General features: G+C 41.3%; 1 protein-coding gene across 2 annotated transcripts; it reads left to right on the top strand.

The window, feature by feature from the left end:
* Positions 1-6,969: 6,969 nt before the first annotated feature.
* LOC148018228 (scarecrow-like protein 32) lies at positions 6,970-11,338 on the top strand. Of its 2 annotated transcripts, XM_087661975.1 has the most exons (3): positions 6,970-7,372; positions 7,550-8,196; positions 9,015-11,338. In XM_087661975.1, exon 3 carries the CDS (start codon positions 9,041-9,043, stop codon positions 10,541-10,543), a length of 1,503 nt encoding a protein of 500 aa, XP_087518101.1. In that variant the 5' UTR covers positions 6,970-7,372; positions 7,550-8,196; positions 9,015-9,040; the 3' UTR covers positions 10,544-11,338. The 2 variants fall into 2 exon arrangements, with proteins under 2 accessions (XP_087518101.1, XP_087518102.1); XM_087661976.1 differs by lacking the exons at positions 6,970-7,372; positions 7,550-8,196 and adding an exon at positions 8,213-8,897.
* Positions 11,339-15,283: the final 3,945 nt, after the last annotated feature.

Below are 15,283 nucleotides of genomic sequence, written 5' to 3'. Positions count from 1 at the left end.
TTGGGGCTCCATATATATTCTCATACACTTCAGAGGGAACCATATGGCTCTTACAAGGTGGGGCTAGATCATGATTGGAGATGTATAGTCAAGGAGACTCTATGTATCACACCTTTTCTCCAATTTGTCATACTAGAAGCCTTCAATCACAACTACACACTAATAATTATGTTATTCCACTTATTTTTATATACTCTCTCTATTTGATACATGGCTTCAGTGGATTTCAGAATGTAGAAGTCCTCAATGGCATTGATTGCCTTCATTGCAAAGTTATCCCGAATGGACAAATTTGCACACAACATCTAAGGACCCTTATACATTGGAAGGTTAATATCCTAACCCATTACCAAAATATCAATAATGTTGTGATTCTTTACATTCCATTCCTCTTCCTCACTATCTACACTATCTAGTTCTAGCAACAATACAATGGATACATATCTTCATTCTTCTATGTATCGCCTAATGTTGCATCTCCTCCATTGCCCACTTATATATAGATCACAGTAGCATGAGAGTATCCATAGATGAATAGCACATTGGTTGTCTATTGTTGAATATCCATCAACACAATGGACTATACAAGAGCCTTGAACCTTTTTACAATCCCATTGCTAAAACCGCTACACATTATCCTATGAAACCAACCAAAAAACCCTTTGTATATTGCACCTATGTGATTTTCCTTTGTGCACAAATGTTGGTTTCAGAAAATTGACCACATCATCTAGTACTTCATAGGTGTTCATTTTATTTCAACTCCTCATATGTAAATGTGTTCTCTTGATAACAATGCCAACATCATTATAACCTCCTTTTCCATGTCTAGATATGATTAAATTTATGCATCATGTGCAAGCATGTCAATTAATGGTAACTTGCAACAAAGTAGAAAGGTCTATGTGCCTTAAATTACGACACAATACCATTTGACCTCACCCAATGATATCACAAGCAATGATCTTGTTGTTTCAACTAATTGTCATGAAGCATAAAGCAATGTTGTACAAGCAATGTATCATACAAGTTGTCATCATATATGTGATACATTAATGTTGTTAGGAATCTTAAGCATACAATCTTTGAACTATTGTTCATGGAGTTAATAAGCTCTACAAAACTTTTGAGATGATCTAAAAGCAAGTCATGAAAAATAGCAATCATTCTTTGCCAAACCAAATCCTTTCTCTTCTTCTTGCTTTCAACAACATCGAATTGTCTAGTACCAACATCAATGAAAATATTAACAAACACCTTGCTATCCACTAAAATCTCATCTAGGTAGAATGTTAGGTCGGTTAGACCACAATAGGAACAATCTCCAAACAAGAATTTATTTGCATGATAGAATATCAAGAGGCATCGGGCATGATATGGATTCCCACAAACTAATGATGTGCTAACACACTACTTGCTTGCATAATATTGCCATGCATCATTGTTTCTACAACAAATGGAGCATGTGAAAATATGAGTTTTCCGTAGTGGCTAAACTTTTTTTGTTGCATCTAATTGAGAGATTCTTTAGAGTACAACATCTAGACATGATGCACATAGAATCAAATTACACTATTCTTTCAACTTCAAAATAAAGTATAGCTTCAATACCTCAAAGTATCTAAGAGAAAATTCAATTGTAGGATGATTCAACGTAAATCTCTAGTACAATTTGATCTACAATATAAAAACAATCTAGGTTAGAAGCTTCCAATTTTATACATTGGATAATCTTGTGTTTCAGAACCTATTGCATAGGTTTCGGTATTATACTACATGGTACTTTTCAACCATCATGAGTCGATGGATTGCCTTGCAAGGTCACTATAAGCGAATCAATGTGTTTATAGATCATGCAAAAGGCTAGGTGAGAGATAGTTTTTGTACTTCATGGATCGAACCTCTTGAACAATTAAGAGGGTGTCTAATGTTCCATCGTTGAGCTCATGAAGTGCAATATGTATTATTCATACTAAGAAAGTAAGAAACTTGGTACTTTGTGAAGAGCACCCAAGACTTTGTAAATATGAAGTTATGTACTTTTTATACTATGCATGCTTTTCGTCAAGGAAAGTACCAAATTTGGTTTTGTAAGTACCAAATTGGGTACTTTTGGTACAATGCATGCGAATAGGGTTGGCATCCCATAACACCAACCCACACCATCCTAGTGCATGGATGCATTGGCTAATGGGCCAAGAGTCCAAGGGTGGTGATCACACAATGAATGTGCATAATAGAGTTTTTAGTCCTATAAACATGGCTCATTTATCCTTAATGTGTTTGCACTAAGTCACTTTGTAACCACCATGACCAACACTACTATCACCCACCTAGATGTCCAAGGACATAACACTTTCCCCCTTAAGAATGATTGCTATCCTCAGTAATATCCTTAGGAACAAAGTGAGAAAAATAACTCTTTCATGAACGTAAAGACTTTGAAGTACTAGCCTCACCTTCAAACAAATTTTCCACTTGACTAAATACTCAAGATAAACACTCTGATGGGATTGTTTAGTCCTAAGGTTAATAACCAATTTAGGTTTGAGTGGAAGATAATGAGCAGTATCCTCAAGCTACGAGACCTCCCTAAGTAGAATAATCTACTCACCTTGTCCCAATCTTTCTATAAACAACTTATGTAGAACACAATGTGAACTTGGATTTCGAAGGTAAGTCTAACTCATAGGAGACAACTAATCTTCTTGGTAATTTGAAAAGGATTGCAATATCTTGAAGGCAATTTATAGCACTTGCTAATAGTCATTGAATCACAGTCCTTTGGGACTTAAACATAAAGCCATATGCCTTTCTAGAGCTCTTTAGTGGTACAATCATGGTTAGTGTATAACATGGCCAAAATTTGGGTGTTTTTAATGTTTTCTCTAGCAATAGTCAATATCTCTTTCAAATCTTTTGTAGAAAGTTGGTTATAGATGGCATTTTCATCGATAAGCTCTATGGACTTATCAATAGTCTTCTCTCTCCTGAATGCCCACATTCATTAGAATACTCATATTACATTTAAGCTTAATATAAGGATTAAAATGCATACTAATATTAAATGTTAATGTTATAATAATAAATAGTGCTACATACTAATATTAAATCTTGATGTAATTGTAATGCTTAATATACATTAGCATTTATTAAATGAATAAAAAATTACCGTTAATCAATCATTTGATGCCTATTTAGGCTACAAGATTTCGGCCTCCTACGACAGTTTGCCATAGCCTTGGAGTGGCAGCTCCTCGGACTCCAATCATAAAAAATCACCAAAAAGTCTTGCACACAAGCATCACACCAACACAAAACCTGAGCATCAAAACATAAAACATACATTGCTTTCATAACCACAACCCATAACACATATTTTGGTTGCATGCCTCTCCTGCTATTAGTGTCCCATACTATCCTTAATGAGATAAAGGTGCAGATGTCAAGTGTGAACCATCACTGTTCCATGACCAAAAGTGATTTTGTGCACATCATCAAATCTCCCATCCAATTGCAATTTGATACTCTGATACCAATAAAACATCCCCCTAGGATCCAACCTAGGAGCTAGGAGCACTCCTAGTCATGACCACATCCCAAGGGTTGGTGTCCCATATAGCTAGCTACTAGTCCACACCATCCCGATGTATGAATAAATAGGACTCCGCTATCTAACCTTGAAGTGTCCTTAGTGTGTTTGCACTAAGTCACTTTGCAACCACCATGTAACCAGTGCTATTGATGCTCATCCATATGTCTAGGGATATAATAGCAAGTGTTGAGCTCGTGAGTAGGTAGAGCTTGCTCTAGGTGTGAGGGTGTGGATATGTAGATGAGGGAGTAAACCCACAGAGAGCATGGGTATTCTTTTGAGTATTCTGACTCAGAGGTTGATAATGACAACTTAGACCATGATGATGATAGCACATTTTGAGGTTGCCCTTTCATAAATTAGCTAGCTATTTGATGGGTCTTAGCTAGTTGCTTGGTCATTAATCTATCAAGCTACTCCGACACTTATGTACATGTATTATTGTTATGATATGGTATTTATTTTATCTCATATTGTGTTTTTTACTTGATTTAATCTCAAAAATTATAGTTAATAAATATAATTGTGTCACTAACATATCATGCTTGCATTCATGAACTTGTGTTGTGTTCTTGAGGTTGCATTCTTGAACTTAGGCTTGCATTCTCAAATGAGAGAGAGAGAGAGAGAGAGAGAGAGAGAGAGAGAGAGAGAGATAGAGAGAGAGAGAGAGAGAGAGAGAGAGAGAGAGAGAGAGAGAGAGAGAGAGAGAGAGAGAGAGAGAGTGTGTGTGTGTGTGTGTGTGTGTGTGTGTGTGTGTGTGTGTGAGGAAGAGAGATCAAGGAATGGAGACCAAGAGAAAAAAGCCAAAGTGAGAGTATTAGAGGAGAGATCGATTTTGATTTTTAAAAGAGAAGATTAACATCACAAAAGCAACACTAAGAAGTACACATCACTTACCTGACATTCATAATCACATATGCAACTCATTGCTATTGACATAACTTAAGCAATATACAAAAGTGGATATGCTTGTAGTGACACCATTTTGCATCTTTTATGCAATGAAAAATGGTGTCGCTACGCCTTACAAATTGTACTAGTGAGTGTATGTCTCTCGTCAAACAATATTTCATTACTCTTACAGAAATTGTTTTCAAATTGCTTTTGTGTACATACATAAAAGCATTGTATTGAGAGAAAGATACCTCTAAAAAGAAACTCTTTTTAGTTTGCAATCTTGATGTTGTGAATTCGTCACAATACACAATCCTACTAGAAGTATAGTTATAGAAAGATGGGTTGTAGCTAGATTTTCAATGTGTCTCTCATGAAGGTAATGGTACGTCAGAAAGTATCCTATAGCTATTCTAACTTCATAGGAAAAATGCTATACGAAACTTTGTAAGATCTCATGATCTTCAATAAGATACATCTATAGCCCCAATTTATAGGGCTGCAACAGGGGTCATGGTTAGTAAAATTAGAAGCACTATTGAGCATAATGTCCATGGATTGATATAGCCTCCAACCCTATCATACATAGTGAGGCATTGAATCCCAATACCTCTTTTTTGCAATCTCCATGGGATTGTCTTTCAATAATAATAAGATTATCTCTCTTTATTAGTTTCCTTCCCCATCAATAATCATGAGCCACTAATATAGCTATTCTAGCTCTTATTTGGCCTCTTCCATTTCAACATAGTCAATTTGATTTCTACGTTGCTTGACAACCTCGTACATAGATATGACATGCAAAATGTGATGCATATTCTTTCTTTAGTTTATGGATACCACATGTGGGAGCATTGTTGTGTAGAATGCTCATAATGCAAGAAAAATATCATACAATTCTTTTCAGCCATTTTAAAAATATTCAAGCAATCAAAAGACTAATACGAAGACTTGACTTTTCTCTTGGAGTAGTTCAAAGCATAAAAATTCCATTTCCCCATCCTTTTTCTAAAAACAATTAGTGCAAGAAAAGTTTTCATGAAGGTTGTTAGAAAAGTGACTACACTCAAAGAAGCTATCTAAATTTTTAAAAGAGCCCTAAATTTGCAAAATGCCTTGAGGTTGCAACAAATATTGTTAACTTATTCTCTTTGATATGCACTTAGAACGTTAGTCTACATTGTGCTTGTGAAACTAATTTAGCATATTTATATTAAATACTAACATTTCAAATTATATGCAATTTTGGTCTTCCTATTTTTTTCTTATATTTTGCAATTCTTAGGTAACTTGTAATGTTATAACACGAGAGAGAGAGAGAGAGAGAGAGAGAGAGAGAGAGAGAGAGAGAGAGGCTTAACATCCTCAACACGTAGGGAGAGAGAGAGAGACAAACACCCTGGGACCTCTTGGACGGCCTTCGAAGCCCAGAAATTTTCATTTTGAGAGAGGTTTCAATCAGAAACACTTTGCCATTCGGTGTGAGCGTGTTGAGTCGCAGTAGAGCCGGCAGACATGGTGGTCGAATATTGAGGGCATATTATAAGTGACTAGTGGGCTGCAGCAGCACAAGGGTACTATCAGGTAGATACGAGAGAGAGATGGAATCAACAGTAGGATGTCCGCAGGATTTCCGGGCGCGTGTGGCTACAGTTTACTAAATATAAATAAGCTATGTAGAATATTTTGCCATAAGGCTACAAAGGTCCTTTAAGTTTTAAAGAGGAAGAAAACAAACTCTGATTGATTGATAGATTGGGAAAGAAAAGCAGAGAGGATTGCTCTGAAACGTAGACCTCCGGAATTCTTTAATGGGTTTGCCTGCCAGCATCTCTTGTATCCATCTGCGAGTTGATATCTAATCATCTTAAATTTTCTATTTTACATTTTCCTGGCCTTGGAAGTCGAGCCTGCAAGAGACAAGAGCTCGAGGCCGGCTGCGTGCACGCGCGGCTCTCTCTCTCTCTCTCTCTTTCTCTCTCTCTCACATTGCAACGAGCATATCACGAGGCCGTCCATGCATGCATGCACGCAATTTACCCTTCTAAATCTTTTTTCAATTTACCTTCACGACGCCAGACAGGGACTGAATATGTTTAAGAGCATTTTTTTGATTATATAAGAAAAATTCTGATGTTTCTTGGTTTATCTATAGTTTATTCCTCGTGTTTCTATCGTATTGGTGTCGCCATTCGCATGCTCTCTCTCTCTCTCTCTCCCCGATTGGTGGAGACTGGAGTCCTTGAGAGACAACTATGCACAAGAAAGCTGCTAGATTATAGCAAATATTTTGGCAGAAATCATGGCTGGCATAGATAGATTTTTATTGCAGGAATCTCTCTCTCTCTCTCTCTCTCTCTCTCTCTCTCTCTCTCTCTCTCTCATGACAGCATGCTAAACTATTCCACGAGAACTTTGTCAGCCAAACCTCTAGGCCGCTATCTATCATCATCACCATAGCTGTAGCTTAAGCTTAACCAATTCCTTGCCTTTCACCTCTGATGATCATCACACGCATCTCAAACAATAACTTGCTAACAAACATATTTGGGTCCTCTGAAAACTGTTAGCCCCTCTTGTCTTCTCTTGGTGCCTTCTAATGTTGAGAATTCGAATATAGACCTAGATGTCTTAGTTGACCAATACTCGGGACCCATCTTATTGCTTGCAGCGTGCCAAAGTGCTACATTCTCTAGTTGGCTTCTTGTATACTCAGCTCTTTCCAAATAGCAGTTGCGCCTTTTTAGTCATCATATCAACAGTGATGCAATTGGTTCAGATTTAGTCTCAGGATTCAGGATGAAAGTCCCCATCTAGATCAGGCCGTATATAAAGTTATAGGGTGCCCTCAGACAACCATCTCTGGCAGTCCTCAGTGAGGTACAAACTACCCCATTGATTGCTTGATTCAATTGGTCGTCTCCAAACAATTAGGCTGCTCTTGCTGCTGTTAATTGCATATTCTCAAATCAAACATGAACTGCACAGTTAATCTCCTGATCATGAACTTAGCATCTTGAATTAAATAACCTACATAAATCTCTGTATTCTTTGCAGGTATCATCTTGCCACATGCATGTGAGCATTCATGGAGAGATCGAAGGGAGTTCAATCTTGTCCTTAATCCCACTGGTTAGATTAGAGCACGGTCGAGAAATAATCCACCTTATGTAGGTAACAATTGAGGATGAGATCTGAAGTTTTACCCCCCTATGCTAGTGATCATCAACATCGATATATCAGTATGTCCAATATGCCACACGCTTTTGGATAGTTTCGCACGTGCGAAGGTCTGGATCGAAACCTACTAAATAGCAGCAATGATAGTCATGCAAGGGAGAGAGATATAACCTCCTCTTATCCCTATAGCAATACTAGGATCCAAGAGGAATATCAAGCTGGCCAATTTGATGTAAGCAGCTCGTGCAAGGCTATCACTAGCTGTGCTAGTCCGATTTCTTCGAATTACCTCATTGATGATCTAAGCAGTAGTAACATTGATCCAACCATCCTTTTACATTCTCCCACAGTTCTCCCGAATCCGCCCTTCTTGATCCTTCCTCATCAGGCAGGTGGCTCCTCTCAGCTTCCACAAGATCAGCCTGCCATAATTCCATCCAATTTCTTCGCCGAATCCCTTCGCAGCTGCCATGCTGCAGAAGTACTTATCAGAAAGAGCTGCTCAAAATCAGTTGCCGATAGAGGTAACCACTCGTAATACCAAGCTTCCAATGTTAACGTATAGGTTTTACATCTAAACAAAATTCTCTTCTGCGAGTGACTGCAACCTCAAGGGTACTTTGTACGATAGTGCTTTTTTTAAAACGTACTATATAACTTCATCCATATCATGTTATCCATGTGCATGCATGCCTCGAAACAAGCGTCGAACCTGCTAATTCTTTTAGAGTTCACACATGTGACGTTGTTCGCGTAAGTTGGTTGGCTGAGCCGATATTCAGCTGCGGACCTTGGTTGAGTGAAATGGATTGGCATCCATGGACAACAAGGTTAAAGGTTTTGTATTGGGTTCCTCTCCAGTTGTAAGAATGGCACATATCTCAGAGGAATAATCATGTTTGGTGTGGATGAGAGTGAAGCCAGGAAAGGACATCCTTTAAAGATTAATTTGAATTTCGCTGTTGGATTCCCGTGTAGGTAATACACATATTCCTTTGACGTTGCAAGTGCTAAAAAGGACATCCTTTAAAGATTAATTTGAATTTCCCTGTTTATATTAAGAACCATTTTTTGTGCTCTTTTAGGGCAAACTCGAAATGAATATGACAATTCCGTAATAGGTTTCCATTGTTAATGCAAGATGCATATGTGGACTTTAAATCCAGTAATAGGGTTTCGATTGCTGGTGCGCTAATAATGCAGAATGCATAAGTGGACTAATCATGTATACCTTTTCTGTTGGGTTACCTTGGTTGCTAAATGAATCCAGGACTATGGTAAATCTATTTAATCACGAACTTGCCTTTAATTTTTCTTGTTTTCTTGATCATGTCACATGCAGGTACTCGACCAGCAGCTCAGACAAGTATGCATCCACCAAAGTCCACTGCAGCAACGAGAGGCGGAAGCAACGTCGTTCATGAACAACAGCATTATGTCCAGGCAAGCACTGACGAGGGGCAGAACCTTCATCATCATCATCATCTGGGCCGGTCGAGCAGGAACAACATGGGGGTGGCATCAATGCAAGGGATCGCAATGGTGAAGGGTTCACTGGGGGGGAGCAGCCTGGGGGGTTCGCATGACGCGAGGTGCATGGAGCAGCTGCTGGTGCACTGCGCGACGGCGGTGGAGGGCAACGACGCAACCCTGGCACAGCAGCTGATGTGGGTGCTCAACAACATAGCGTCGCCGGAGGGGGAGCCGAACCAGCGGGTGGCGGCGCACTTCCTGCGGGCCCTCATAGCCCGGGCGGCTCGGGTGCCGGGCTCGGGGGCGGTCCCGGCCTTAGCTGTCCAGCTCGACGACACCAATCGCAACAACAGCGACAGCGATGATAAGAATATATTGATGAGCAAGCAGATGACAGCGATAGAGTGGGCAGGGTTCGTGGATCTGACGCCATGGCACAGGTTCGGGTTCTGCGCGGCGAACGGGGCGATACTGGAGGCGATAGAGGGGGCGGAGAGGGTGCACATAGTGGACTTCAGCATGACGCACGGGATGCAGTGGCCGACGCTGATAGAGGAGCTGTCGAAGAGGGGAGGAGGGGGAGGGAGAGGGTCGGCGCCGCCGGAGGTGGTGCTGACGGTGCACGGGGGGAGGCCCGAAGGGGTGGGGCCGGGGCTGGCGGGCATGGGGTGCGAGGATGTCGGGGTCCGCCTGGCCGCGTTCGCGAGGGGTAAGGGGGTCCGCTTCACGTTTCGGGTGGCGGGTGGCCGCGACATGTGTGCAGCCCTCGAGTCCGCCGTCTCCGGCCGCGACGCTGCCCGCGAGGCCCTCGTCATCAACTGCCAGATGCGTCTCCGCTACGAGCCCTGCGAGGACGTCACTGACGATGCCACGTCATCGTCGCAACCACCCCCAGCAACGTCGCAGCCCCGCGCCCGCTTCCTCCGCCTCGCCCGCTCTCTCCGCCCGGCCCTCCTCACTCTCGTCGACGAGGACGCCGACCTCTGCCAGGCCTCCCTCCCCGCCCGCCTCCGCGCCGCCTTCAACTACCTCTGGATCCCCTTCGACGCCCTGGACTCCTTCCTGCCCCGGCGCGCCTGCCCCCAGCGCCTCCTCTACGAGGCCGACGTCGCCGCCAAGATCCTCAACATCGTCGCCTGCGACGGTCCCTTCCGCATCGAGCGCCTGGAGTCCAAGGAGCGCTGGCTCCACCGTCTCCGGTCCGCACGCCTCCGCTCCCTCCCCTTCAGTGACTCCGTCGTCGCCGACGTCCAGTCCGTGCTCGACGAGCACGCCGCCGGGTGGGGCCTCAAGCGCTCCGACACCGACCACTCCCTCTCCCTCACCTGGAAAGGCCACAACGTTGTCTTCGCCACCTGCTGCGTTGCTGCAGCGCCCACCACCGCCTCCCAAGATTAAGCTCTACTTTCCTCACATAATTGCGACAGTTCATCATCATCATCCTCCAAATTAGAAGCAGCCGCCGCCGCCAACCGCGGCTGGTGATCCTGCTTTGGTGTCATCCTCATAATTGTTAGCAAGCAGCTGCAGCCAACCACTGATCATACTCTAGTGTCACTATCTTTCCTCATCATTAGCATCACTAGCCAACCACTGATCCTGCTCTGGTATCATTTCCATTATCACTAGCAGCAGCGACCAGTGATCTTCATCATCAACGGCAACCGGTAGCTCCATCATCAACTGCCAACCAGTAAAAACATCTGGTCATTATGAGTAGCAGCCAACCGTTGGTCCTATTCTACTATATTTAGCGTTGATCTTGTATGTTCATGGACTTGATCGTAACCAGCACCCAACCGCTGATGATCTTACTGTAGTTTATTCATGATTCTGATCAATGGCCCCAGCCAACCACTGAATATCATTACTCTAGTATGATCTCAGCTAATATGATCATTAGGAGCGCCAATTACAACGATTCATGTACTTCAATAATATAAGGAGTACATCATAGCTTGCACTCCTTGCCACCAATGGCCATCTGATTGAATGCATCTTCGCAATCTTACCTCCTCTAGAAAGTTGCCTTCATTAGAGCCCACATGTACACCACATCAAGCTTCGATTGATCTATGTGTCTCATGAACTATTCACCATATTACCATTGAGTTGACTATTACCTCATGCTCATTAAGCTTCTAGTATTCTTGGAAAAATGTGGTAATATTTAAATAAGCCATAATTTCATTAGAGGATGTTAATATTCTTCAAGCTCCTGCGGAGTTCTTTTCAATGCAAAGTGCCAAACTCCAAAGCTTGGATTAATATGTCCCAATGACTTGATAGTTGAATACAATTAATCAATTTGATATTAGAAATGGCCAGCCAATTCCCACTGGCTTTAGTGATTCTTGGACTTGAAACCTAAATACCATTAACCTATATCTCATTAGGATAGCTAGCCAATTATCCAAAAGCTTCGATGATTTAATTGGCATGTTTATTGACTGTTTCCTTTATATAGTTAAATTTTAAGAGCTCTTACACTCAACTAAAATAGTATGTCTATTGTTAAAGAATCAAGTCCATAAGAAAGTAAACATTGTCCATTGCAAGGCTTCTCACTTGCAACAACAAGTTACTGCTCATCCTTCCTTTGATCTCACAATTAGCTTTAGTCTTTCACTCACTTAAGGCTATAATATTAAGATGACCATGTGATTTCAACGTTATCAACTTACATTGGTGATAGTGTAATAGAACCTACCAACATGTTGATTACTTATAGTGACCTAGTGACTCAACAAAAGCTTGCTAAGCTTTGTACATAGCCTACAAGAAAGGTCTACCAAGGTAGTAAAAAAGCTTTGAATAAATAACAAAAGATTTGGTGCGAGAACAAAAACCAAAGCTTTTGGTGAGTTTCAAAATGTTGGTGCTAATTTTTAAAATAAAAAACCAAAGATTTGGTGCGAGAAAATTCACCCTCCATAGATATCAACATTGTGCCTTATTATTGAAGAATTCGAAAGATCCCTTGCTTCAACTATAATATATTTAAGGGCTCACTTTTTAGTCATTTTTTTTTTCCTAATCCAAGCTGTTTTACTACCTTGGTAGACCTTGCTTGTAGGCTATGTACAAAGCTTAGCAAGCTTTTGTTGAGTCACTGATAGGTTCTATTACACTATTGCCAATGTAAGTTGATAACGTAGAAATCACATGGTCATCTTAATATTATAGCCTTGAAAGTGAGTGAAAGACAAAAGCTTATTGTGAGATCAAAGGAAGGATGAGGAGTAACTTATTGTTGCAAGTGAAAAGCCTTACAACGGACAATGTTTACTTTCTTATGGACTTGAGTCTTTAACAGAGACATACTATTTTAGTTGAATGTAAGAGCTCTTAAAAATTAACCATATAAAGGAAACATTCAATAAACATGCCAATTAAATCATCGAAGCATTTGGATAATTGGCTAGCTATTCTAATGCGATATAGGTTAATGGTATTTAGGTCTCAAGTCGAAGAATTACTAAAGCCAATGGGAATTGGCTGTCCATTTCTAATATCAAATTGATTATTTGTATTCAACTATCAAGTCATTGGGACATATTAATCCAAGCTTTGGATTTTGGCACTTTGCATTGAAAGAACTCCGCAGGAGCTTGAAGAATATTAACATCCTCTAATGAAATTATGGCTTATTTAAATATTATCACATTTCTCGCACCAAATCTTTGGTTTTATTTTATAGATGTATTCAAAATGTTGATAGATGTATTCAGAGGAAAGAGTTTCTTTATTTTTGTGAGTTTTAATGTTTTTAATTATAAGAGCAAACTCTTCTCCCTCATGTCACTATTACTACAACAGAATGGGGGTATAGCCACGGTCGTTTTCGATGCAAAATAGCGATGTTGCATATGTGATGCAAATAGTGACGCCACTCTAAGAAAAAAAAAGTGGCAAAAACTCGAACGCGGCATTTTGCTGCGAAGAGTTTGCGAGAGCGAAAGAAATCGTGGCTTTGGGAGGAAGAGGGAGAGAAAGAGAGAAAGAGTGAGAATGATAGCTTCTCATCGCCATCGTCACCGCCACCCCCACCGTATGCGAAGAAGAGGGAGAAGTGCATGAAGGAGAAAGAGGGGACATCACGAATGAAAGGTGAGAAGGATCAAAGCTTGCTTGGAAGTGAGCTATGGCGGAGAGCAAGAGCAAGAAGAGAGAGAGACACAAATGGGAACTCCAACAGTCACAATGTGTGACGGGGCCTTCCTTTATTCAAACTGTCACTAAAAGAATAAAGAATAAAGTGACGGTGACGGGCACCTGCCACCTGTAGTGTGCAGTGGCGGGTACTGTCAGTGTAGTAATACATGGATAGTTAGGCAAAGGCGCCTTTACCCCCAACAACCTCCCACTTAAAGATGAGTTTGCCCTAGTGAGGAGTGAAAAGAAAAAGAATAGACAGTACAATGTACACATGTACAATAGGATGAGGAAAAACGCCATCTCATCCAATGCCCATCAATCTCTTGAGGAAGACAAAGTGCTCACTAGTGAGGCTTTTCGTGAGCAGATCACGTATGAAGTGATATCTCACCTCAATGTGTTTTGTCTTCGCATGGAAGACTGGATTCTTGGCTAGTTGAATAGCACTCATAGAATTCAAATGCAGTGTAGGTATAGTATCAATCCCAAGGTCATGAACCAAACGGCCCAACCATATGGCCTCCTTGCAAGCCTCAGTGGCCGTAACATACTCGACCTCAATAGTAGAGAGATACGTACACTTTTGAACCCTGGACATCCAAGAAACATCACCTCCAGCATAGGTAAAGACATAGCCGGAAGTGGACTTCCTACTATCTATATGTCATGCATAATCGGAGTCTGTATAGCCCACAACTCCTGTATCCTGGCTGCCATAGAAAATAAACATATTTGTTATGCCCTTCAAGTATCTCATGATACCCTTTATGGCATCCCAATGCTTTTTACCAAGTGTAGCCATATAATGTGCCACAACACCAACTGCAAAGGTAATATCTGGACAAGTAGCTATCATGGCATACATCAAACTTCCCACAGATGATGCATAAGCACATATAGATGTGCATAAGATATAGGTTTCCCAGTCCATACCTCCTCTGCAACCTGGAAATCCAAACCACTAGAAGGTGATCTATTTATGACATGTATAACTGTACTGACTACCTCAGCCCAAAAGCTCTGTGGTAAGCCTACATGGCTAAACATAATGTGCACACGCTCCTGGATGATTCTATTCATCCGCTCAGCCAAACCATTCTGGGGTGGGGTATAAGGGATGGTCAATTGACGCTTGATACCCCTCTCGTCACATAGTTGCTCAAAAGCACGTGACACATATTCTCCCCCATTGTTAGTCATAAGGCATTTCAGCCTATACCTAGTCTAGTTTTCAATAAATGCAAGCCATCTCTGAAATACAACCAAGACATCAGACTTAAGCTTAATGGGGTAAGCCTAGGCTTTACATGAAAAATCGTCAATGAACGTCACAAAATACTTTGCACCACCCATACACTGACATGGCATGGGCCCACAAACATCCGAACATGCCAATGCTAAAGGTTCACTCATGCATGTCCTACCGGACTTCTTATGTGTATTTCTAGTCTATCTACCATAAAGACAATGTTCACATGAATCAAAACATGCGTAGTCAAGGGGCGGCAAGTACTGCAAACTAGAAAGAATTTTCATTCCCTTCAAGGATATATGGCCGAAATGGGCATGCCAAAGAGATACATGTGGGATGGAACCCACTAACAAAAAATGGTCAACAAAGGACCCATCAACTACAAGAGGATAGAGGCTACCATCTTTGGTACCTCCTAGCAAGCACAAGTTTGCCACGGGTGATCTTCCAGGCAGAATCCCCAAATGAAACATGAAACCCAACATCATCAAGCTACCCTGCAAACATAAGACTGCATGTAAGCGCAGGTACATGACGTACATCCTGTAACAGAAAAGTACTGCCAGTAGAGAACTGCAGCCTTACATCCCCAATGGCAACAATAACAAGTGACATGTCATCACCCAGGCGAACTAAACTAGAGACAATGCAGTAGGAGTGGAACCACTCACGGCATGGTGTAACATGAAATGAAGCATCAGAATCCAAAAGCCAGCACTACGCATACA

This window comes from Lygodium microphyllum, chromosome 21 (genome assembly GCF_053477565.2).
Source record: "Lygodium microphyllum isolate KBCC chromosome 21, Lygodium_microphyllum_v1.1.10, whole genome shotgun sequence".
In the NCBI taxonomy this organism is placed as follows: Eukaryota; Viridiplantae; Streptophyta; class Polypodiopsida; order Schizaeales; family Lygodiaceae; genus Lygodium; species Lygodium microphyllum.
The sequence above is the reverse complement of the archived record's forward strand: the minus strand, read 5'-3'. Positions and strand labels throughout refer to the sequence as shown.

What these genes read in the sequence shown, in the direction of transcription:
- LOC148018228 (XM_087661975.1), top strand. Translation starts at nt 9,041, where the DNA reads ATGCATCCACCAAAGTCCACTGCAGCAACGAGAGGCGGAAGCAACGTC.